The sequence below is a fragment of the Enhydra lutris genome, unplaced genomic scaffold (genome assembly GCF_002288905.1).
Source record: "Enhydra lutris kenyoni isolate GAN:26980312 unplaced genomic scaffold, ASM228890v2 scaffoldscaffold12, whole genome shotgun sequence".
NCBI lineage: Eukaryota > Metazoa > Chordata > Mammalia > Carnivora > Mustelidae > Enhydra > Enhydra lutris.
This window is the reverse complement of record NW_019154096.1, coordinates 25,895,706-25,920,285: the sequence shown is the minus strand read 5'-3', so window position 1 is coordinate 25,920,285 and position 24,580 is coordinate 25,895,706. Positions and strand designations below refer to the sequence as shown.

At 47.8% G+C, this 24,580-nt stretch overlaps 1 protein-coding gene across 3 annotated transcripts in view; it reads left to right on the top strand.

Moving 5' to 3' along the window:
• LOC111144740 (prosaposin) overlaps window positions 1–24,580 on the top strand; it is a 33,317-nt gene that overhangs the window by 4,731 nt on the left and 4,006 nt on the right. For 2 of the 3 annotated variants that reach the window (XM_022499175.1, XM_022499174.1), the window contains exons 2-9: window positions 13,623–13,756; window positions 15,498–15,572; window positions 16,145–16,270; window positions 17,286–17,486; window positions 18,052–18,195; window positions 19,536–19,592; window positions 21,494–21,502; window positions 23,319–23,450. In XM_022499175.1, the coding sequence (XP_022354883.1) occupies window positions 13,623–13,756; window positions 15,498–15,572; window positions 16,145–16,270; window positions 17,286–17,486; window positions 18,052–18,195; window positions 19,536–19,592; window positions 21,494–21,502; window positions 23,319–23,450 (878 nt within the window). The remainder of the gene's footprint in view (window positions 1–13,622; window positions 13,757–15,497; window positions 15,573–16,144; window positions 16,271–17,285; window positions 17,487–18,051; window positions 18,196–19,535; window positions 19,593–21,493; window positions 21,503–23,318; window positions 23,451–24,580) is intronic. The other variant, XM_022499176.1, reaches the window with a different exon arrangement.

Sequence of the window (24,580 nt, the reverse complement as noted above, 5' to 3'; positions counted from 1 at the left end):
TCTGTACTCGGGTTAGCCAGACTGGGTTTAGAACTACATCAGCCTTTATCAGGAGCCCAGCAGATCAGGGCCATGGCAGGGTAATCTGAGTGTTCTTATTCTAGGTCTGTCTAACTGTGACAGCTATTTAAGTCCCCTCATCTGGTCCCCATCCAGAAAAGGAGGTGAACTGTTGAGATAATGGCTGCACACCGTGAATAAGTCCCAAAGTGTAAAAATTAGGGCAAAAGTGTGTTTCCTTCCCACCACTGTCCCCCAAGACTTTTTTTTTCTTTTTTGAAGATTTTATTTATTTGAGAGGGAGAGAGAGAAAGCATGAGAGGAGAGAGGTCAGCGGGAGAAGCAGACTCCCTTCCGAGGAGAGAGTCCGATTTGGGACTGGATCCCGGGACTCCAGGATCATAACCTGAGATGAAGGCAGTTGCTTAACTAACTGAGCCACCCAGGCACTGACACCGCCCCCCCCCCCCCCCCCGGACCTTTCCAAGACAGTCTGGTACCAGGTCTTGTGGGAGCTTTCCAGAGCAACATATAATTGACAGTGTGTGGGATTTCTCTCTTCTCTTTTTTTTTTTACACAGATGATGGCATATTGCCCTGGCTTGGTCTTTTTTCACATGTGAAACATTGTAGACCTCCAAAAAAAAATTGGGAGAATATTTGCAATGAGCACCGGTATATGCAATACTTGGTTAAAAAACGGGACCTAAGAAGCCCCTCCTCCTGTTGTAAATAACCACGCCCTGGGCTTGCTGTTGATCATTCCCCTGCAGGCCTTTCTTCTCTCAAACATGGAAGTATGACCTTCAACAGTATGGGTGGTATTGTGTTGTTTTAAACATTATGCAAATATTGTGTGTATTCTTGGGTTAATTTTTTTCTTTTGGCTAATGAGGTTCATCGGTGTCAATAATGTGTACGTCTTTCATTCTCACTGTAGTAAAGTATTTCATTTATGACATTGTTGCTAGGCATTTAGATTATTTCTAGTTTTGTTTTTCTCTCAAACTGCTTCTATAAATGTTCTTTTTTTTTTTTTTAAAGATTTTATTTATTTATTTGACAGATTACAAGTAGGCAGAGAGACAGGCAGAGAGAGAGAGAGGAGGAACCAGGCTCCTTGCTGAGCAGAGACCCTGATGCGGGGCCGATCCCAGGACCCTGAGATCATGACCTGAGCTGAAGGCAGAGGCTTTAACCCACTGAGCCACCCAGGTGCCCCGCTTCTATAAATGTTCTTGTGCACATGAACAGACTTTTTTCTAGGGGATATACCTAGGAATGGGAATTGCTGAGCTGTAGAGAATACATACTCTGCTTTAACTAGGAATTGCCGAATTCCTGTCTTGAATGTTTTGGGGGTGTATTACCATGATATGTAGGTATATAGTTAATCAGTAACCTTTGATGTTGTTAGACTTTAAATACTTTGAATAAATAGGTGTGCATTCTTCTTTTATTTATGCCTTAGAGGCCACTTCATGCTAGTATGGATAGACCTAGCTTTTAAATTTTGGAATAATTTTTAGATTTACAGAAAAATTAAAAAGATAGTATGGTGAACCCAGTTTCCTCTACTGTTAACATGTTACATATCCACTGTATATTTGTCAAAATTAAGGAGTGGACTTTGGAACAGTGTTGTTAACTATGCTGCAGACTTGATGGGGCCTTTACCAGTGTTCCCACTGATCTCACGTTTCTGTTCCAGGATCCAGCCCAGAGTACCACATTGTATTTAGTTGTCCTGTCTTCCAACTCCTTCTACCTCCCAGCTCTTAAGAAAACAGTTGCAGAGGATTTCATTGTATGCATTTACAATTTAGTTAACCTCATTGAACCTTTCTTTTTCAGAAAAACTGAAATGAATCCCGAAGACACTTCCAAATTTTAAAATTGAATCCTAGCTATATTTGGACAGATAACTCCTTTTGAAAAGAAATTATTTACTTTAAGGGAAATTTCGTGAATTAGATTGAGGGGAGATACTATAGCAAGTTCTTCCGGTCAGTCTTTGTGACGACACTTACTACAGTAAAGAAAAAAAGCTCCTTTACCAGGGCGATGGGATGCTGTCCTCTAAGTGTAGGCACTGCTGCCAGAGGGTCACATGGCCTCCTAGCTCACAAGGATGAAAACCCAAGGTTTGTCTTGTGGGGGTGCATGTTATCTGGCTTTTAGCTGCCTTTCAGTGCTGTTCTCCCTCTTCCTCCCATGTCCAACCTCTGGCGCCCTGTTGTTGCTCAGAGTCTTTGCATTCTGTGTTCCACCTGTCTGGAACATTTTCCTCCTGAGGTAATCCCTGTGGATTCCTCCCTCCGCTCAGTTGTCCGCTCACTTGCTGCCTTACCAGAATTCCGCACTGCTCTGAAGTGGCCATGCCATCGTGCCGTAGTCTTGTTTTTCCTTTGAGACTTTGCTTCGTTTGTCTTCGTAGCGCTCCCCGCGACCTGGCATTTTGTGCTGTGCGTGTTTGCGGTGGTCTCCCTGCAGCGTGTGTGACTGCTCGGCCCGTAGCAGGCGCTCAGTGTTGCTAAATGGTGCTGTGAGGTGCTCTGAGTGGCCTTCAGACCGGCAAGGTTACTGTGCCTGAAACTTCAGGGTGGGTAGTGCCAAGTCTTTATCACAAATAAAAAAAGCATTTTCTTTTATTTGCTGAAAGTCATGTTAAGAGTTGGTGTCTTTGGGGCGCCTGGGTGGCTTAGTGGGTTAAAGCCTCTGCCTTCGGCTCAGGTCATGATCTCAGGGTCCTGGGATCGAGCCCTACATCGGGCTCTCTGCTCAGCAGGGGGCCTGCTTCCTCCTCTCTCTCTGCCTGCCTCTCTGCCTGCTTGTGATCTCTGTCAAATAAATAAATAAAATCCTTAAAAAAAAAAGAAAGCCTCCGTCTTCAGCTCGGGTCGTGATCCCAGGGTCCTGGGATCGAGTCCCGCGTCGGGCTCTCTGTTCGGCAGTGAACCTGCTTCCCCCTCTCTCTCTGCCTGCCTCTCTGCCTACTTGTGATCTCTGTCAAATGAATAAATAAAAAATCTTTAAAAAAAAAAAAAGTTGGTGTCTTGGGGTTGACAAATCAGCGGCGACTTTGAGGCCAGGTGAAGTGTTGACCGTTACAGTAGTTTACATCCAGATGAGAGGGACCCGCACATCTTTTGGAGACGGTTTACTGTACGCAGTAGAGACCTAGGATCCTAACAGAACTTAAATACTCTGGTGGCTGTGATTTGTGGTAAATCTGAAAGGGGAACCAGCTATAATTTGAGAAGTTATTTTCCTTCTGTTGGGTTCCAGAAATTGGCTCTTTGCACGTGATGGCTCTGAAGAGTTTTAGTCTCTGCATTCCTATGTACTTAGGAGTTGAGGGACCCCAGAGAGCTTTGGTTTATGTGGGCCCTAGCTATCGATACTTACTCTTACCAGTTAAACTCACAATTTAAAATATAATCTTTTAGAAATGGTAAGCATGTTAACATACTATAATTTGAGTGAAAATAACTTTTCTTAAACACAGGCATATTGAGAAGAATGGCTTGTTTGACATTTTTGCAGCTTTTCTAACACCTGGGTAGATTCTCTGCTGTGTCAGGTACCATGAGCCTCTGGAAAAACTCCACTGCATCCGTGGGAGTGAATGAGTGAAAACGGCAGCTAACGCTTTGGTGTTACTATTAAGAGAACTTTGGCCTCCTCGACACCCTGAAGGAATCTCTGGGGCCTTGAGGGTTCTTTGGACCACACTTTGAGAACCAGTGGTAATAGCTGCTTTGCAGGAGCGACAGGCAACATAATCACCACTTACCTGAGAGTTTGTGTACCTAGTACTGTTCTGAGTGCTTTTTGCTTCACGTTGATGTAATCCTCACCCAGCTCTGAGGTGAGAGCAATGGAATCAGAATGCGGGTGCCTCCTAATATCCTGCCCTAGTCTATGCCGTGGTCTGAAGTTTAGATTGTGGCATTTCACATAAAGGGCTGTATTCCTGTTACTGACTAGGGTGAGTCAAAGTGACATATGTAGTTGACACATTTACGTGTATCTGAAACTTTTAATGACCCTCTGGGACAGGCCCAGAGCACTGAATTTCTGTATTAGTTACTAGTGGGGTTTGCATGAGATCCTTTTTTTAGCATATTATTGCCTTCTGCAAGTATGCTGAGACCACCGGCTGTTAGCAGGGATGGGGTAGAGCCCATGGTGGCTTCTGGCTGACTGCATGGACTCCTTGCAGCAGGTGGGCCGGGGCTAGGACCTGTCACCTGACTGGACTCTGGACAGTCTGGCCAGGGGCTCATTTCTTCATGGTCCAGTTGTGGCAGCGTCTTCTCTAAGCTGAGTGAAGTTCATCTGTGATCGTCACCTGACATGCTGACACTCGGAAGAAGAGCTTTGCTGTTGGTTAATATTGGATTGAAGTGCTCCTGAATGAAATAGACAGGAATTTCCCAAAATTAATTATGCCACATTGCATCACTCTTTTGCAAGCTATGAGGATTGCTTTCTTGTCCCTCATGTTTCAGTTATGATTGCACAAGCTGATTTACCTAACCATTGTCTTACCTTCTCCATATAGATCGTTTTTTGGTCTTTATTTATTTATTTATTTATTTATTTTTAAGATTTTATTTATTTGTCAGAGCGAGAGAGCACGCAGGAGCAGGGAGAGCTGCAGGCAGAGGGAGTGGCAGGTAGAGGGAGAAGTCCTGATGTGGGACTCGATCCCAGGACCTCGGGATCATCACCTGATCCAAAGGCAGATGCTCAACCGACTGAGCCACCCAGATGTCCGTCAGTTTTTTGTCCTGGTATGATCTTGCCTGTGAGAAAAATTGAGCAAGAGGAGGGGAAAATTGAGGGAGAGGAGAAACAGGGAAGAACCTTTGTCTTAGGTAACAGAGCTAATAGCTTATTGGGGCCAGAGGTGATGGGATGTCAGCCAGGTGAGCTCACTACAGATTTCTTTTGTAACAAGAGGGATCTTTGGACTTTTTTTCCTTCAGATCAAGGCAGGCTGCCTTGGAGCACATGCTGTTCTGAACGGTTAAATGGGCGGTGTTTTTGTTCTGCTCTGCAGAGTGCTTCCTAAAGCAGGGTCCTCTGAAGAGACAGGTGCTCTTTGCCATAGAGGCCAGCATTTGGATGGGGCAGTCACTGTTGAGTGTGTTGCTTTATCTCCTGCAGGACCTGAGTGCATGAGTTCTGAGAATTGTCTGAGTGCAGAGAGTCTGAGGTCGATGCTGCCGCTCCCAGGGCCAGCCTCTCTTGGTCTCCTAGCGGCCTGCCTGTTGCCATGGTGGTCTGTTACCCAGGCGGCAGGTTCGTTGCCCTGTGGAATGTCTGCCCTGATCCTTGGTGCTGCGAAGCTGCTTGTATTTTCTGTTATTCTCTTTTTGGTTACTAGACTCTGAAAAGTATTCAGCATATGTTATCTAAGATATTTACAAGGAAAAACAATGGCTAAAATAAGAAGACTGATTGTTTTAACAAGTGGAGCATAAGATACATCTTCTTGGAAAGGTTGCTCCCTTCATTCTGAGAGTGGTTCTGAAAACCTTCTGTGATTAATTGTGTATGTAGGCTTTTAAATATCCTCAGTGGAGGTAAGCCTTGTCGTCTGGGGACTCTTCTGGTGAATGAGGTAGATGATGAAGCTGGTAGTTAGTTTGTCTTAGGTGTGACTGCAGACAACAGAGATCTAGGATAGTAATGGCTTAAATATGATAGATCCGTCCCTGTGCTTCCATGGGAAGTTCAGGAGCCGGACAGTCCAGGACTAGTGTGGTTCTATTTTCAGAAGTGCTGAGAGACTGCTTGCTTGAGGTCTGTCTAGCCCCATTCTTCATGAGTGCTAAAGATGCAGAGGTCACATTTGTCTTTCAGGGCCAGAATGTGGTTTCCTGGCCAGACCCTGCTACACGGGAGACTGTGGAATGTCGTTTTTAAATCTTGGCAGCCACGTGTGTAGCTGAAGAAATCTGCGATTCTGCTCCTGTGAAAGGAGTGGAGAATGGATATGGGGAACAGCCTGTGGTCTCCTGACAAACCCAAGTTCCTCTGTTGGGTGTGCAGCAAAGCCAGTCTCTGAGACCATCAGGTTTGCTGCCAGGGAAGGGTTTATTTGAGAGCCAGCCAAACAAGGAGACCAAGGGCAAGCCTCAGATCCTCCTCCCTGAAGGGGGAGAGAACAAGTTTTTAATCACAGGGGTTGAGATTACATATGTATATTGATGAAAAGGGAGGGGTGGGGAACCAGGACTGTTCATGGGGAAAGGTGGAGCATGTGCACTGAGCCAGCGTAGTGACCTGTTCCGGGTTCATTTTGGGGTGGGGAGGTAACATTAAAAAGAGGCAAAATTGGGGTCCTGACATCATCATCTTAAGGAGAGGGGCTGTGTGCGTGCTCTGAGGGCCTGTATAAACTGGTTGGGGTCTTGGGGCCCTATCTCAGGTGAGGAATGCAGGGCCTTGCTTGTTAGTAGGCTGGAATCTTATCAGTGACCTTCAGCCCAGGCCTCTGCAGGGACAGCTAGTGTGTTTGTGAGTGGGGTCTGGAAGGAAACAACAGCTGATTAGGGAGAAACAGGTCTCTGAAAAACAAGCTTTAAATCTCCTGATAGTGTCAGCCTCATTAACCCGATGGGATACGGTTTTAGTTTTTGCCGTATCGGGCAGTAATAATTGTTCCCTGAAACTGGTTGGTAAGATTTAACTTTTTTCTGACTTTGAAGGTAACATGGGAAAAAATTGTACCATGGTGTAAAAATTGTACCACGATGTAAAAACCAGAACATGAATGCCTTCCATTGGTGGTTCTTCCCTTCACGTCCATCATTCACAGTTAGGTCCACCATTAACAGCGTTGTAGGTACCAGGCAGTCTGTCCTGGCTTTCTTGGCTTTCTCATTGATTTGCACAGAATTCCTGAGAAAGGGACACTCTTTTTTTCCTATATTTTGCAGATAATTGTGGCATAAGTAATTGCCCCGGCCTTGGCGTTAGTAGCTAGCAGAGCAGGAGGGTTCAGGCAGGCCGGTCTGCCCCCAGCACTCAGGGCGTCCATCATTTTTGTAATATAACCGCCTTATCCTTCCAGAAAGGCAGAGGTTTTGAGGGTGCTTTTCTAAAAAAAGGTGGTTTCCAGGAAAAATGAACTATGGCAATTATATCCGGATCAGAGGCAAAGAAGCCCATAGCCACAGCGTCATGAATTACTGAGAGCATTTCATCTGCGGTACCTCCAGTGCCTTGCTGGGCACCTCTCATTCTTGCTCAGGCAAACCTCTCGTTTAGCATCTGTGTACACGGTGGCGACTCCTGGGCCTCCAACAGTGGAGCCTGTGTTTCCCTCTGTGTGACTAACCAGCAGCTTCTGCGGATGTGGGGTTTAACTCTTTAGGTCTTTGTATTGCCAGTTAAGTGTTTGATGAAACGCAAGTAAACAAACACAACAGCCTGGTTTCTGCTGTTTGTGGGAGCGCCTGTTTTGGGCAAGGAAGTGAATCAGAGAAAGTTCTGCTGTTGCTACTACAGGTGGTGGCGACAATGATGATGATAGCGCTTGACTTCTGTAGCCCTGCCCTGTGTTTTACAAGTACTGGTTACTTCTTATAAACTTCTAGGAGTACTAGTAATAGGCCCATTTTGCAGATCGGAAGACTGAAGTTGTAAGGTCACCTGATTAGATTTGGTAAGCTATAGTCTGTGTCCTTGACTGTCTGATTTCAAAGCCAGTCTGGTAGGGGAGTTGAGATGTGTGGCTAAATGAACATGCTGGAGAGATGCTGGTAAAGGTGGGATGGCTGAGAGATGTAATATCCGGGCAGTTGAAAATGGATAATGCTGTCATCTTGATTCTCAGCAACATTCCAGTGACCCCAGTAGCTGCATCTTCATTTTACTCACAGGTGAAGAACAAGCTCAGGACAGTGATTGGCTGAAGGTCATTTATTTGGGTGGGACTTGGAGGCAGATCCTGGTTGGTTTTTTTGTTTTATTTTTTTGTTTGTTTGTTTCTCTTTTTTTCAGTATTCCACATTTGAAAAACATTTAATTTAGACGGTAGGTCAGTTACCTTAGATGTCCCATTTTCTAAGCTCAAGGTTTAGGGTTTTTTGTTTGTTTTGCAAGAAGTCATCACACCTAAAACACAACGGAGCTCTAGTGAGCTCTTCCTGTCTTCCAGGCCCACTGAGGATTTTTTTGTCTAGAGACTAGAGCTGCCACGAAACCCATTTCTGGTCTTGCTTATGGCAGCCGTTCTCAGTAAGGCAAGATTGCATTACAGCCCATTTTTTATAAACGACTTACATGTGGGTCCTTTAGAACATGTCTGTTTTCTTCTAGGCCAGGGAGTAAAAAGAGAACACAGTGCACGCATCCATTTACTCAGGAAATGCAGTTGAAAGTTCTTTGTCTTAGAAAACTGCACAAAGCCTGTGTTTCCTTAGTAAAAGGAAACTTGCCTGAAGGGTTTTAGTGTCTCTGAAGGGATAATTTCTGTAATCTCAGTTTACCAGTGTGTTGTCATTGAGGGCTCAAATGGCAGACCTTGGAACTGAGAGGGCTAGTGCCTGGTTCACCCTGAGGAGTGTTTGTGTCTTAACATATTTAATTAGAACTCCAAGGGGTCAGGCACTTTTTTTCTAAGAACTTTCCTAGAGTTCAGCATATTGCCTCAAAAGAAGGAAGTTGGTATTTGGGGGCAGAGTGTGGGAGAATGAGAGTAGAGATGAAAGCTTTGCTGAGAACATGTTTTGAGAAATAACTCATCAGAAAGTGGTTTAGGGTAATTTTTATATGTTGGTTATGTATACCCACTGAAAATGTCATTTGCCTCATTGTTACAGGAGTGAAGCTGTGTAGCTCCTAAAAGGATTTCTCTTACACAGAATTCCTTGTAGGTTGGGCTTTTTGTTTCTGTGTGGTTGTTTCTTCTGCTTTTGGAGAGGTCCTCATCTAAGGAGGCCGCTCATTCTCTCTTTATAACCCCATGGATGGCCCCTACCTCGAGCTGTGGTCTGTTTCCCTTAGCCTCTACCCATTGCTCTGAGGTCTGGGTCTGAAACCACACAGCAGATCCACTCCCATGTGATAGGTGGAAGGTGTCCTTTCTCTGTGAAGGTGGCTGTGTTTCTCAGAAGCATTGTCTCTCCCAGCTAAACACCTCCGGTCTTCTAGGGGACCCGGGAATGGTGTCAACGTGCCCTCACCTTCCCAACCTGTGCTTGTCACTGAGTCATGGGAAGCAGAGCACACAGGTGTGTGCTTTCCTTCCTGTGACCTGAGCCCCGCTGCATGTTCACATTGTTTTTTATTTTTATTTTATTTTTTTAAAGATTTCACTTATTAATTTGACAGGAAGGAGGGGGAGAGGGAGAGAGTGTGCTGCTACAAAGCGGGGGAGGGGGATCCGCATGGCAGGCAGTGGGAGAGGGAGAAGCAGGCTCTCTCCTGATCAGGGAGTCCAGCTCAGCCCAGATGCGAGGGCTGGATCCCAGATCCTGGGATCATGACCTGAGCCAAAGACAGACATTCAGCCGACTGAGCCACCCAGGCGCCCCTCATGTTCACATTTAAGTTTAACCCTGTGAGTTTCATTTTTTAGCTGTCTGTCTTTTGGAATCTATTAGTTCCTCTCTCAGTCCTGCTGCTACTGCTTCTTGCTTGGAATTTTTGGTATGAGCTTTCCATTCAAATTAGTGCCCCATCATCTGGATCCCCCCCACCTCCTTTTCAGTTCTTCTGCCACATCATGCCTGGGTCTTAAAGACACTGGCATGAGCCATTGCCCACAGGGCGAGCTTTCACGTAGGGCTCAGAGTGCTAGTTGAAGTTCTTCTCATCAGGCCTGAGGTCTGTCTTTGCAGCCTGGCTCCTGCGAAGGCAAAGATTTCTCTCCTTTGGAGTGTTTGAGAATTTCCTTTCTCCCTCAGCAGCCAGTTCAGATTTCACTGTGAAGAAGCCTCCGCTCGCTCCCCTGCGCGGCTAGTGACTTTGCTGCTCTAGGGCCCCTGTTTTCGGTTAACATACACCATTTCTTTGGGGTTTGTCCCTCCCACGGTGGACTCGGAGAGCCCGAGTCTGTTCACTCTGTTCGGCTGCCCGAGTGCAACGTTCTTGGCCCAGTCACTGGTGTTTGGTAATCATGCCTTCATTGAAGTTGTTTTCCCACTTGGGTGGAGGAAAATCGTGCATGCTCTTAGAGCCCGCCTTCAGTCCCCACTGGGATCCCTGACAGCGGTAGTGCCCGAGCGCTCCCTGAAATGCTGTGAGGGTGTTACGTGTAAATATATTTTCCGGGAGAAGGATTCTTGTGTCTGAGTGTTCTGACCCCACTGGTTGTGTCCCTCACAGGGCACTGGGTTCTGAAATCAGCGCCTGAACCCTCCCCAGGAAACCAGCAGCTTCACCTATGCTTGTGTTTTGGCCTCACATTACTTGTTCTGAGGACACACAGTTGTTTCTGTTAATAGATGTTGGGTCATTTTAGGACATCAGATTTGTTGTATACCACAAGCTATTTTTATAATATGCACCTTTAGAAAAGTTAGTTGGCTTTAAGTTGAAGCAACATGGGAGTGTCTTACTGAGAATTTAATTTCTAGGAGCTGGGAATTGTTTTAGGCTTGACTTTGCGGGCTTCATAGGTCTGCCAGATTGGCCACTGTGCAATACATACCTTTTACTCGGGGAGTTCTGAGGTGGGCCGTGGAGTAACAGTAACTGTTGGGATTGTTGAATGACTTGGGTTTTTGTTAGCTGGACCAGTCTCATAACCAGCTACCCGGCACTGTTTTTAGTGCTTACGGTTTGGCCAAAGCTGGTAACAAAGTCATTATTGCACAGGATTGCTGTTTCAAGTTCTTTGAGGGAGTAAATTAGCTACAGAGTACTCTTGCTTCTTGGGCCTGTGATAGTGCATCCTGTTCCTGAAACCTGATAGGTTTTGGCCCTTGCAGCCAATTCCTGACTGGGATGGTTGGAGAAAAATCCTGGATCAAAGTTCTAGTTCACTGCGTATTTGTGAGAATAGAGAATGGTGGTAAGTCAGTCGCCTTGTGTAGGGAAGGCTGCTCCCTGGCCCTGCCTTTTTCTCGGAATCCTGTCTGGCTCTGGTCTGCTGATGCCTAACCTCTTTCTGGCTTCCCTGTGTATCACTGCATTCTTTTGCCTAGAGACTCATTTTGTAGCTTCCTGTTATTTTTCTGGCTCTTTTCTCCCAATTGGAGGTAGAACCAGTTGGTGTATCTTGGGTGCTTTTCAGGATTCCCTGGGGCCTGGTACCTGGGAGGAACATGGGAGGTGCTCCTGGAACCTGTTGGCTCTGTGCGCTCTCTGGTGACACCCCACACTTCCCAGAACCCTTACCCTTGTGACACAGTTTCTGCCCCCTCCCCTTTTCCCCAGACCTGCAGCTGACGGCTGGCCCCAGCCTAGCTTGGCTACATTTCAGGTACTAAGCTGCTGTGAACCATCTGGGGATTAGTATGTACTGTTGAATCTGCTGCATGTTTTCCCCTGGAAACCAGAGTCCGAGCCAGTGGCTGTTGGAGTGTGGCTAGTTCAGTTGCATTTGTGAACTGGTTATGGATGTGATTTTCGCTGCAAAGGGCCATTGAAGGCAGTAACCTGGGTAGCAGCAGTTTCATTCACCAGTGTCTGAATGGACACAGATCATCTGGCTTGACCTTTCTGCAAACCTGTGACTCAGTCTTTGTGTGAATAGTTTGTGGAGTATAGCTTTGGTTGAAAAGCTAGGAATGACCGCATTTCATTGCCTTCCCTTTCCTGGAGTGAGAGCACCTACCAACCTCCGTGCTTTGTATACTGTGTGTGTGTTACACATCTGTGGAATCACTGTGCCTTCTCATTGGCTTACAAATTGAAGCAAGGTGCCGCGTGACCCTGAGGTTCTCAGTTGAGCTCATGGGTGGCGGTGGGCTTTCTCCTCAGACTTGGGCCTCGTGTTTCCTATTCGCAGTAGAAGGTGTTTCTGCCCTACTGAAGTGTCGTTGGGAGTTGGCATCCTGTGCCATTACCCATCTTTGTGTAGTTCGCCCCTATGGAATCTGTTGTTTTCTAGCTGACTTGTTGGCTTAGAGGTGAGATGCCAAAGTCAGGGTTACCATAGACCTATTTTAAGAAACATAGGTACTCTTAAGGTAGTTTATAAAGTAAGTGGACATGTAAAAGTGGAAAAAGAAAAGTTATTCACATACAACGTAATATTGGGAGTTTCAGCGAGCCACCCTGCCTTTTTTGTGCAACTTCTGTATAATTTCATATTCTTGAATTTTTTTTCTACTTGATATATAATATTTTGATACTTAACAGCTACATAATCTTTTTAGTAAGAGTATCATTAGTTTTTTTCCCCTCTGTTTTTGGCCATTCAGGTTACATCTACTTTTATTTTCAGTATCGTAAATTACACTTAATAAATATATTTATGCATATCACATTTTGCCTCTTGGATTGCTGTATTTCCTTAAAATCTATTTCTAGAAATGGATTACTTTTTAAAAAAATTTTTTTAAAGTAGGTTCCACACCCAGTGTGGAGCCCACTGTGGGGCTTGAATTCATGATCCAAGATCAAGACCTGAGATCAAGAGTCAGGACATTTAACTGACTAAACCTCCAAGGTGCCCCTAGAAGTGGATTACTTTTTTTTTTTTAATTTTATTTATTTATTTGAGAGAGAGAGAGTGTGAGAGTGGAGAGGTCAGAGGAAGAGCAGACTCCCCGCCGAGCAGGGAGCCTGATGTGGGACTCGATCCCAGGACTCCGGGATCATGACCTGAGCTGAAGGCAGTTGCTCAACCAACTGAGCCACCCAGGCGCCCCTGGATTACTTTTTTGAAGAGGGATTTTTCCCCTCCAGTTTCTGACATACATTAATATATTAAGAAGTTCTTACCAGTCACACTTACTGGCCTTACAAATGCCTATTTTACTATAGGCTTGTCACTTTTTTTCCCTTTGGCTATTTAACTTTCAAAATACGGCACCTTCTTGCTGTAACCTGTGTATCTTTGGTTCTAAGGGACTTGGAGCAGTTCTTGTGTTTTTCCCTCATCCTGTTTCTGCACATGTGACTTCTGCCCGAGCCCTTTGTTCACACTCACAGCAGGTGCCAGGCCGTGCACCCGGTTTTGAGTGGACACCTGTTTGCTAGGTGGTACCAGAGGGGAATCACGGAGGGTTTTTGTTGGTAGAATTGTTTATGAAGTTTGATTTATAAAAGAGCTCTTCTACTAGAACATTAAGAGTCATTGTTTGTGTAACAAGGATATGAATCTTGTTTTCCCTACAGATTAAAAAAATTCTATAGAAGTTGAAATTTTCTAAAATTAAATCTGTCAGAGTTTTCTCCCATGATTTCTTTTATTCATGGAAGATTTTTGAGGTTATAAAGATTATTGTTTAGACATAGTTCAAGAGGAAAAAGGCACGCCAGGCAAATTAGTCCCTCCCGGCCCTGTGACTTAGTTGGACTTAGATGGTCCCCGAGCTTCTTGAGCCAATGCCGCTGTGTGGTTTGTGCACCACAGGGGCTGAGCTGGTGTGTCCTTCACCCTGGGTAGCTGTGTGAGGGGGGCCGCCTTCTCATGCTGGTTTTTCTTTCAGCTTTAGCCAGCCCTGTCCTGGGCCTGAAGGAATGCACTAGAGGCTCGGCGGTGTGGTGCCAGAATGTGAAGACGGCAGCTGATTGCGGGGCCCTGAAGCACTGCCTGCAGACTGTCTGGAACAAGCCGACGGTGGTGAGTGCCGTGGGGACTGTACCTGATCTCCTTACGTGGTCTGGAGCTGTTGGCCATTTCGAAAGCTTCCAAAGCATGCTCTCGTCTCACTTCATTTGCTCCTCTCGGTGGCCCTTCTGGGGAGGCACTCCCTGTTGCGGGGTGCATCCGTTTCAGCGCAGTGGAAACGGAGTCTCGGAGAGGTTAAGGTTCTCTTCCCCTGAGGTCGCTGAGTCTCCTGGTGGCAGAGGATGAGGTCCGCCCATGGCCACTACTGTGTGCACCCCATGCTGCCTTCCGGGCCTCTGGGCCCATCCCACCTGTATCATCCCCTTCGTGCTGCCGAAGCAAGCTTGATGCTACTGATTTTTCATCCAAATGGTGTTAAATATAGCATATTAATACGGGGCTCTTAATGCTCATGGAGAACAATACTCAGAGGTGACAAGGCTCAGGGGCATTCTTCCCACCACCAGAACCCCTCTCGGGAGTAGCCCGAGCTGCACCAGCTGACTACAGAATGCAGGCCTGGCTCGCTCTGGGCTGCCTCTGACTGCGTGGAGTTCCAGGTCGAAAACTTGACACTAGTGGCCACTAGAGCTGCTTCATTATGAGAAGAACAATTAAAAACCCTGTTCTTTTAGAAATACTTTCTGAATTTGCTGGATCACTACCATCTGTGGCCAAAATTACTTTCTGATTTGGTTTCTAATTTGTTTCTCATCTCGTTTTTAATACGGCTTCCTCTTTTCAAATTCAGCATGTGACAGGGGAGGACTTAGCTCTCTCTCTCTCTCTTTTTTAAAGATTTTATGTATGTATTAGAGAACAAGAGAGCACAAGCAGGGGGAGAAGCAGGCTCCTTGCTGAGGAGGGAGCCTGATGTGGGACTTGATCCCAGGACCCTGGGATCATGACCTGAGTGGAAGGCGGATGCCCAACCAACTGAGCCACCCAGGCGCTCAGCTCTTTTTTTTTTTTTTTGATATGGCAGTCTCAGGAGTGCCTGAATCTGGTATTAGCCTCACAAGGCCCGGAGGTTCAGATAGATTTCTTTCCATGCAGCTAGGTTACAGGTGTTCCTTCTTATCACCCAGACGTGTTAGTTCCTTCTTCGTGGGTTGAAAATCAGTTGCCCTTAAGATGGAAGCTTCCCACGAGCCTCAAGAAGCAGCTAGAATCTCCATGTCCTGGGCCACATGGGGCCATGGGTGCCCAGGCTTCTCAGGAAATGGGTGTGATGTTTCTAAGCTCTGGGGTGGCGACATACGGCTTCCACGTGAACATAGCAGCCCCTGGGAGCTGGAAGGGGACAGAGTGCAGGAGCCGGTGCCAGTGTCTGGCTGGGCTTCGCCGCCGCACCACCTTTTACTGTCTTATGGTGATGCTGGCCCCAGGTGACTGGTTTTCTCTAATTTCTGCTGCTCTGATTTTCACCTTTCCAGCCTCAGTTTCTTCCTGGAGCTGTTGCGAGCATTAGTATGACATTTGGCCTGTGCCCTGTGTGCAGAGGCATAGAAAGGGGTACAAGAAAAGGGTATCTATCCCTAGAAGCACAGAGTGTTCTGGTCAGTGCCTCCGATCCTTCCCACGTGGCATCTGTGTGCTTCTTATCTAGGTTGGGGAACCAGGATGTGCCTGTGTGTCCGACATCCCTGGTTAGATAGGATAGCACAGAGGCTGGGGGGCTTTTCAGCTCTGTACGGTGTGTGTTACATCCTGCAAATACAGCTCGCTCTCTCTCTCATATTCTTCCTCTTAGAAATCCCTTCCCTGCGACATATGCAAAGATGTCATCACTGCAGCTGGCGACATGCTGAAAGACAATGCCACTGAGGTGAGCCTCCAACGGGATGTGTGACCACGCGTGCACAGTGGCCACACGGCCATGTGTGTCTGTTCCTTACAAGAGCTTTCTGGGGCTTTGGGGCCTAACGAGGGATGGTCTAGGGCCAGGTAGGAAGTAATTCAGATCTTGTGAGCCACATATGTCTTCTGTCACATGGTTTTTTTCTTTTCGCCCCACATCCTTTCAGAATGTAAAAGCCATCCTGAGCCACAGGCTGAGCAGAAACAAGCTGTGGGACCTGGCTGGCTGTTCCCTGGCCTCAGTGTTTACATGCCCAGGGTTGATGGGGATTTTCATATTGCTGGTGGCTACTTTTAGGTCCGTTTTGGCTGTCTCTGCTCAGAGTTCCCTGTGCCTGTGAGACGCAGGTCAGAGCGGCCTCATTTCGAGGATCGTCTGCTTTTTGCCTGTGTGTCTGATGCAGCCACGGCCAGCCACTGGGCCTCTCCCGGGCTCTTCCCTGAGGCTGCTGTTTGCTGGGAGGTGTGGAGGTCCCCTGCTCTCAGTCCTTTGCAGAGCAGAAGTCCATCCTGATCCGACTGTTGCCTGTATCCTCTTAGCAAGAGATCCTCGTGTACTTGGAGAAGACCTGTGACTGGCTGCCTAATCCGAACTTGTCTGCTTCGTGCAGGGAGATGGTTGACTCCTACCTCCCAGTCATCCTGGACATGATTAAAGGACAAATGGTATGTGGTGGTGGAAAGACTCTTTAGGGAACTTCGGGTGCTGTGGGAGGTGCCAGGCCAGAACAGAATGATGAAAGCGGAAAGTCCTTCCATGGATTTGGATTTTCTCAACAGCTTGTCACTGCAGTTCTGACATCTGCAGATGGCTTTGGCCCTCAGAACACTGTGCGTGTAACCTTCGGTTGAGGGAGAGTACAGGAAATGGAAACTGGAAGAATGAAGGAATTGTAAACTGCTACAACATTTATACGTGCCCGTTTGCTAGCTCATGTCATAGCTTTAGCTCTCCCTTTGAGCATGCAGTTCATTCCATTTCTGGGATTTTATCTTGAGTGGACTCAGCGACGGGTTCTGCTTGCATTCAGATAAGCATCTACCATGCGTAAGCCACGTGCCACAGACGAGCCGGGTTTGTGGAATTAGGAAAGACCCTAAGAAAGAGGAGGTGCTCAGAAAACCGGGCCAGCAGGGAAGGAGTGTTCCGAGGCTGGACCAAGGTTTTAATGAGAATGGAATGGGTCACACCGTGCAAGGCCTTTCTGGCAGTGTTCCAGGATTGCAAATGCAGTAGGAAGTCCTCAGAGGGCTCAAGGGAGAAGTGACATCAGAGGTGCCTTCTTTGAAGGGTTTGGTCTAGGTCCTACCAGTTGGGAGTTGGAAGAGGGGAGGCTGGCAGGACAATCTTTGTGAGATGTGATGGGGCAGTGAAGCGGGACAGATGCGTGTTCTGTTTCAGGGGAGAAATGGGCAGGACCTGCTGAGGGAGGGGAGGGGCGGAGGGAAGAGTCAGGAATGTCTGCCAGGTCTCTGGCTTGAGCTGCTGGGAGCTGAGTGGGGAAGCCATTTGCTAAAAGTGGAGGTGGAGTGGGGAGCAGGTTGGGTGGTTTTGTGAGCAGGGCATAGCGTGTATGAGTCAGGCCAGGAGGTGAGGACAGAGACTCATTCAGGGGTGCTGGGCAGTGGTTTTGTTTTCCTTTGGGGGAGAGGATTTCCAGCTGGACTTCTTCCCCACTAGAGCCATCCTGGGGAGGTGTGCTCCGCTCTCAATCTCTGCGAGTCTCTTCAGAAGCACCTGGCAGAATTGAATCACCAGAAACAGCTCGAGTCCAATAAGATCCCGGAACTGGATGTGGCTGAGGTGGTGGCTCCCTTCATGGCCAACATCCCCCTCCTCCTCTACCCTCAGGATGGCCCCCACAGCGAGCCCCAGCAGAAGGTAAGGCTGTAGGCCCAGCCGCTGAGGGCCCTGTTTCTGGTTGGATTAGAGATGACCCATGAGAGGGGCGCTGTGTGTGTGTGTGTGTGTGTGTGTGTGTTCCTCAAACTGGGGGCTTACTCCTTCATTTGACCTGCAGTCTCCTGAACCACACTTCAGATGGTTGTGCCGTGGAGGTTCCGAAGAACTTGGGATATTTAAAGTATGCAAAGACTTCTCTCCATTGCAGTTCAATGTATTGAAATCAGTACTTAATTGATTTTAAGCCTGTTGATAATTTTAGAGCCTATAAAACCAGAGCTGGGACACCTGTTTGGCTCACTTGGTGGAGCGTGTAACTCTGGATCTCGGGGTTGTGGGTTCAAGTGCTGTACTGGGTATAGCCATTATTAAAAAAAAATACACAAACTTTAAAAACACAGAACCATTCGGTCATTCATTCCCTAGTGCTGTGGTCATGAACACATAAGGAAATTTTCTTGGGAATTTGGATCCTCTTAGTGATCCTAGGATTGTGCTGTGTTTACGCCTGACAGCCCTGCCCCCTGCTGCCCCTTCTCTGTAGGCTGGTGGGGACGTCTGCCAGGACTGCATCCAGATGGTGACGGACATCCAGAACGCTGTAAGGACCAACTCCACCTTTGTTGAAGCTTTGGTGGACCATGCCAAGGCACAGTGTGATCTCCTGGGGCCCGGCATGGCTGACATGGTAAATCTTGTCTCCTCATGCATGGTGGGGGTGCTCTGGGCCAGGGAGCTGGGCTCTGGACATAGGAGGGGGGACCCAAGAAAACTTCAGTTCCTGAGGTACCATTTTAAGTTCTCACCCCAGAGCTTCGAGGAAGAGATGGTTCAAACAACGCACGCTTTCTTTTCCCCAGAAAGCATCTGGAATACTTGTTTACTTAAATGCTTTGTTGCCTGGTTGAATGTGTATGTGTAACCAAACACTTGGGATAAAAGAGTGGAAGGAGACCACTTTTGTGAGGATTTGTTTTGTGAGGATTTTCCTCCCAGGCACTGTATGTATGAGAAACAACACTAGAATCCTTTATAACCTTGTTTTTAAAAGCCTGGCTGTTGTGTATAATTCTGAGTGTGCTCTCCCCATAGCCGGGGGTTTGTCCATGGGAAGCCGTGCGGGGGCTCACAAGAGGTTCACCCGGGACGCCTTCCTTACCTTGGTGAATGTTCATCCTACAGGCTAAGAAACTCATTTTGTTAGTCTCTTAGAGGATTTCACTTCTTGGACCTTATACACATTAACCACACTTGTGTGAAGTTGATGTGTGAAACCCAAGTGCTAGTTTTATACCTGGCAACAGAAAAACCTTGGCTAGACTAGATGTAGGGAAGCTGGTTGTACAAGTCCATGGATCTAGGACCTAGAGCAGCCTTCTTGGGTAGGAGTGGCTGGTTCTGGGAGCTCTGGGTTCTTCCCGGAGGACTTCCTCGGGGAGGCTTTTGGCCTTCTTGAAGTATCTTTGTATATCGCTGTGTTAACGTGCTTCCCCAGCTCAGTCCTGTTCTGAGGGCTGTCATTACCCTTGGCCTTCTCACTGTGGGGGCACCAGTGTGGCCAGAACTCTTCTGTGAGGGTCTACCGGAATGAATTATCTAGATGTGGATGAAAGGAAGTTTGCTGAAAATCATAACTTGATTCCTCCTGGATTTTAGCTTTATAATCTTGGCCAGGAATGCATGAGCGGGTTTGAAAAGTCACCGTGAGTTCACAGTAGCATGTCTGATACCCACGTTCAGAACTGCTCCTGAGAAGTTCCTCTGTGAACTTGGGGCGAGTTCGGGCTGTAAAAGGAGATTGGAGGACCTCCTCTCTAAGAGCCTTCGGGACACATTTTCAAAACACCCTTTGCACACCTTTTCCTATGAGGTTTAGGATAAACAAATTGCCATCTTTATTTCAAGATGTTTGTAAGACTGTACTCTGGGAAACTTGATAGTCACTCGCTGCCATTGTTGGACACGCTGGGTTTGTGGTGTGTGATTGCAACGATTAGTGTCACTAACAACCGATTTCTCTCTCTCCAGTGCAAGAACTATATCAACCAGTATTCGGACATTGCCGTCCAGATGATGATGCACATGGTAGGTGGCGCGACGTTCCCTGTTAGCACTCTTTGCCTCAAACTTTGTGATTCCCAGGTTTTTGAACATTACATGGTTTAGTTTTCCTTTTCTCCCCTCAGATAACGATTTGGGTTAAAGTGAACCTTGTTCAACCAGCAGACTCTCTACCCACAATTCAGTGCCCCCCTTACCTTCCCCGGCCAGGGGACAGGCTAAGGCAGTCCCCCCCTTCCTCCCCCCAGGACTGCCCTGGTAGCTTCTGGGTGGTTAGTTGGCCTGTGCCTATTGGGCTGGTCATCGGGTTTCTAGCGTCTGGCTTTTACCCTGGGACCTGTGGGAATCGTCTGCTCTGGAGCTAGGCCAGGCCTGAGAATTGCTACGTTGTGGCTGGAGTTTGGGGGCGTGGGGAGACCTGTCTGCATGTGCTTCTGATGCATCCAGGCGGTCAGGGCAGCCCTGCGTCCTTAGAGGCAGAAGATACTGATTGTGGCAGTGGGGCTCGCTAGCTCCGAGCAGAAAACTGGTTCAGAGCAGCGTGGTCTGAACGGATTCTTAAATTGGGGACGTGCCCTGGCTTCCTGAGATCGAAGCTGCGGGGGCCTAGGGGGGTGGTGGGTTTTGTGTCTCCATCCTGCCGACTTTCTGACCATGCTGAGTTTGTTCTCCAGCTGGGGTCAGCAGTCTGTGTGGCCCACCGCCTGGTTGTGTAAAGTTTCACTGGAGCACAGTGATCCTCCTCCCGTCCGGGCTGTGACTGCAGAGTTGCAGAGCTGAGAGCTGCCAGCCGGCACAGGGGGAAGACTGATGTGGCCTAGCTGTAACTGCTCAGGGGCTCCGGCCAGGCGAGAGAGGGTGTCTTTGGGATTATTACACCCTGCCTTGTTCTCAGAGTGCTTCAGAGGCAGCTTACAGAGACACAGGGCTAGAGTAGGAGATAAATAAGCCTTTGATTTTGATTTGGTTAAGTGCTTCGTCATTGATAACTGAAAATTTTCTCAATATAAAAGATAGACTACACAGATGTTTTTTGGAAATACAGATAATACTTCCCAAATCACAGATCATTTGCGGTTTAAAAAAAAAAAGGCAGTGAGGTAGCATGGTTATATATTACTTCAAACCTAGTACTTTGCATACTTTTGCTTCTGAATGCATCGGTCGTTAAACATTCTTGTAAATGATTTTGAAGTGGCTGCATAGGCTTCCGTGTGGATGGAAGATCATTTCTGTGACCCATCTGCTTTGGGTGTTGAGGGGGCTTTGGGGTTTGTCTTGGGGATCGAAAGCATGAGGCTCCCCCTTACAGTCAGAGAGATAGATGTGCAGATCCCTGTTTCTCCCTTAGCACAGATAACCAGAACTGGAATTGCTGAATCAAAGGGTAAGTGATATTTTGTTAAATGGGCCTTCCAGTCTGGCATCTGGCTCCCTGGGGTAGTTGCCCTGTGGCCCGGGCAGCAGGGGAAGTGGTTCCAGATCCCCGGCCCCCTGGGTGTATTTTATATTCCAGCGCACACCCCTGACTTGGACAGGCCTGTGTCACGTTCCCCTTTGCTGCTCCTTACCTTGTAGGCATGTGGGGCTTGGGCTTGTGAGGATAGCTCCTCATCACCTGGCAATTTCTGGGATCTGCTGTCCGGTGTTTTTGAGTATGATTTGGTGTGTCAAGGGCATGGGGACAATGCACACACCAGCTGGACAGTGTGGTCTGTCCCTTGAGGGCCAGAAGAGCTTTCAGGACCCCCCAAGATAGTAGGAACAAGGTAGGTTGCTGATTTGTGACTGCAAGGTTTCCCCTGAATTTCTGGTGATGTACTTACTCCTTCGTTAACTGATTGTTATTTTAATTTTTTCTTAACTGTTGTGTCCTTTCCTTTCTCTTATTTTCATCTCCGATTTCCTGTTTTTTTGTTCAACAGCAGGATCAGGTATGTGATGGGGAATTTGCTTGTAGTGGTGGTCTGCTGCTTGTAGTTATTTCGCCTTTTTTTTTTTTTTTAACGGCATGATCTGTGTTAGTAGGCTGGTGGGGGAGCTTCTGCATCTCTCCCCTGTGATGTAGCACTTGAGGTCCTGGGGGGTCTCCTCTCCCCTTCAGGGGGTGAGAAAGGGAAGCCAGCAGGGCCTTGGACTCTGGCAAAAAAGCCAGCGCTGAGCTGGCCATGTGCATGCCACCCGTGTGATGACGGGGACAGTAGGTGACCCCGGAGCTGCCTTGGCCTCCTTGACTGTAGGCCTGATTGCTGGTAGGACACCTTGTTTCTGTCATGACTCGAGGGACCATTGCATGTCTTCAGTCCTGTTTTCCATAACCCCAGAATTGCTTCTGCTGCATGAGCAAATCATTTACAAAGAGCGAGCAGACTGTTCCCGTCTGTTGGATCCAGAGAGTTGGAAACAATCTCTTGATTTGTGCTTCTGCCCCTCTGGGTGATGGGGTCCTGCCCCTCCTGGAGCCACACAGATGGCTCGAGAGCCAGGCCAGTGGTGGCTTAATATTGGGACTACACCCCCAGACTGTACTTACTGAGCCAGGACCCTCTCTTGAGCACTGACATCTCTGTGCAAGTAAAGATTTTTCAAAGGTATTTTGAAGTTTAATAGGAGACGACTTCGGCTGAAATACCTGTATTTTCACCTAAACTGCCCCACCCAGTGGAAGAGAGTTCATCTGAGGAAGGAGAACAGAGTTCTTCTGAGGCAAAGCAGCCATACACCTCCTGCGTCTTTATCTTTTTTCTAAAAAGCTTGCTGTGTCTTTGGCCCCATTCTGGTTTTCTCCCCATTCTTGAAGTGTGCCGGAGACAGGATATTTAGGATACTTTCCAACTTCCTCAATCTTACTTAATCTAGAGACTTCTCAGGATTAAAACAAGGTCAGCCATAGCCATGGTCTAGCTCTCTTGCATTAACAGGTCTCGTGTTAGCAGTCCTGGCCTGCTGCTTTCTGGTTTGGTGGTGGGAGGCAGTTGCTCTCAGGCCCAGAGCTGGGCTCTGGTTGCATTTGGGCTCACAAAGTGCTTTGTGTAAAGCACACATGACTTTCTCACTCTTGGCCCGCATCGTGGTGAAACGGCAAGATGTCCAAGTTACTAGTTCTGCCTACTTCTCTGTGGTTTGGTGTCTGGATGGGAAAGGGGATAAGTCTGGGGCTTCTGTGACCTGAAAGAATTCATTACTCAGGGGCATTGGGTTTTTGTGTGTACTGTGTTTGTGTAATTACAAAAATAGAATGTGGTTTTTCAAAAAAGTCAACCTTTTTTTTTTTTTCCTCCTCGAAATGGCCCTGCCACCGAAAGATTTTAAGACACTTGGCTTTCTGTTTGTGGGCATGGTGGCTTCTCCTCTAGAAAGAGCTCGCAGATTATTTCCTACTGAGAGTGAACCAGCTCGACCGAAAAACAGGTTCTAGAGCAGACCAGGTGTCCTGGGAGAAGATGTGATTGCCTGTGGACAAGGGAAACCGGTGGCAGTAGTCTAACTTCGCAGGGCTGCTCCCTGGCTGGAGCAGGGACAGCCGTCTTGTCTGCTTTCCCTTCAGAGCTTTGCGCGGCCTCCTCCCTGTGTGAAACGGACATGTCTGCGTTTACAGGAGTCCCTCTAGATTTAACATGGAGTCTGCTCTGACAGTCAGGCTTGACGTGTGACCAGGGTGCTCCCTCAGCATCCCGTCCTTTGTGTGTAGAGAGTGGGACTGAGGGATGTGGGTGCGGGCCTACGTCTGACTGTTCTGTGCCTTCTCAGCAACCCAAAGACATCTGTGGCCTGGTTGGGTTCTGTGACCAAGTGAAGGAGATGCCCATGCAGACTCTGATCCCTGCCAAAGTGGTCTCAGAGAACGTCATCCCTGCATTGGAACTGGTGGAGCCCATTAAGGTACCGTGTGTCCTCATGTTGTCCTGGCTGGGCCCGTGTCATGCGCAGGCCACTCCACATTGTACCGCGTTCTGTGAGGCACACACTTTTTTGGTTCCTTGCCTGACTCCTATAGGTATTGGAGTTTGAGACCATTCATTAGTCTCTGGGGTCCCTGCACATGTGCAGCCTCCTGCTCCCAGCCCTGAGTACATTTATTTCCTTGGTTAGGAGCCCGAGTGCCCCACGGGAACAGCCTCCATCCGTAGCGTGTCCACAGCCTCCTCTGACATGTTGCCCCCACCCCCCCGCTGCCGCTGCCCTACCCATGGTCACTGCAGCACAAGCCTCATGTCCCCAGAACACCTGGGGCTCACGCAGAAACCTCTTGGTGTGCTGCTTGTGTGCACGGGGTGGGTGTGTGTGGTTTCCCTAGCACCCGTTGCTAGAGAACACCATGTTCCCCACTTTACACTCAGCACTTGCTACGGCCCTGGCAGTGTGTTAGAGATTGAGTCCTGAAACTGTTCACCTGCAGGAGTCAGCAGACTTGTCCTGGTGTTCGCGTGGCTCCCGCTTTAGTTCTGAGAAGGGCCGGGCCTCATGACATTTTACCACATGGCCCAGGCACACGCACACGATTCTAGTTCCAGGACTTCCATGTCACTTGACCTTTAGCGGTTTCGTCTCCCTCTCCTGTCCTCCCTCAGCAAGTGCAGTGTCTGGACCACATGGTTAAGAAGTCAGATGGAGTTGGGGAGGCACTTCTGCCTGCCCAGTTTTGCTGACTGAATTAATAGCCAGAGGAGATGAAGGAGAGTTAGAGCTTATCTTCTAGCTGCTTGTGACTACTTACGTTTAAGTAAAATAACACAAAACTTGAAACGATTTAGTTTGATGTTACCCTGGTCACATTCCGAGTACTTCATAAACAGGTGTGGCCCGCGCTGCTCTGCTGGATGGCAGAGCTGGAGAATGTTGCTGCTCTCACAGAGGGTTGTTTCTCAGTGTTAGTTTATGCAGGGCTGGTCTAGGAAGGCAGTCTCAGGTACGAGTGAGACTTGAAACTCCAGAGCAGACCTGAAATGTGTTTAGAGCTGTGTCTCGTAAATAGCGGACAGGTAGTGAGTCCTCACTCTGTCCTGCGCCCC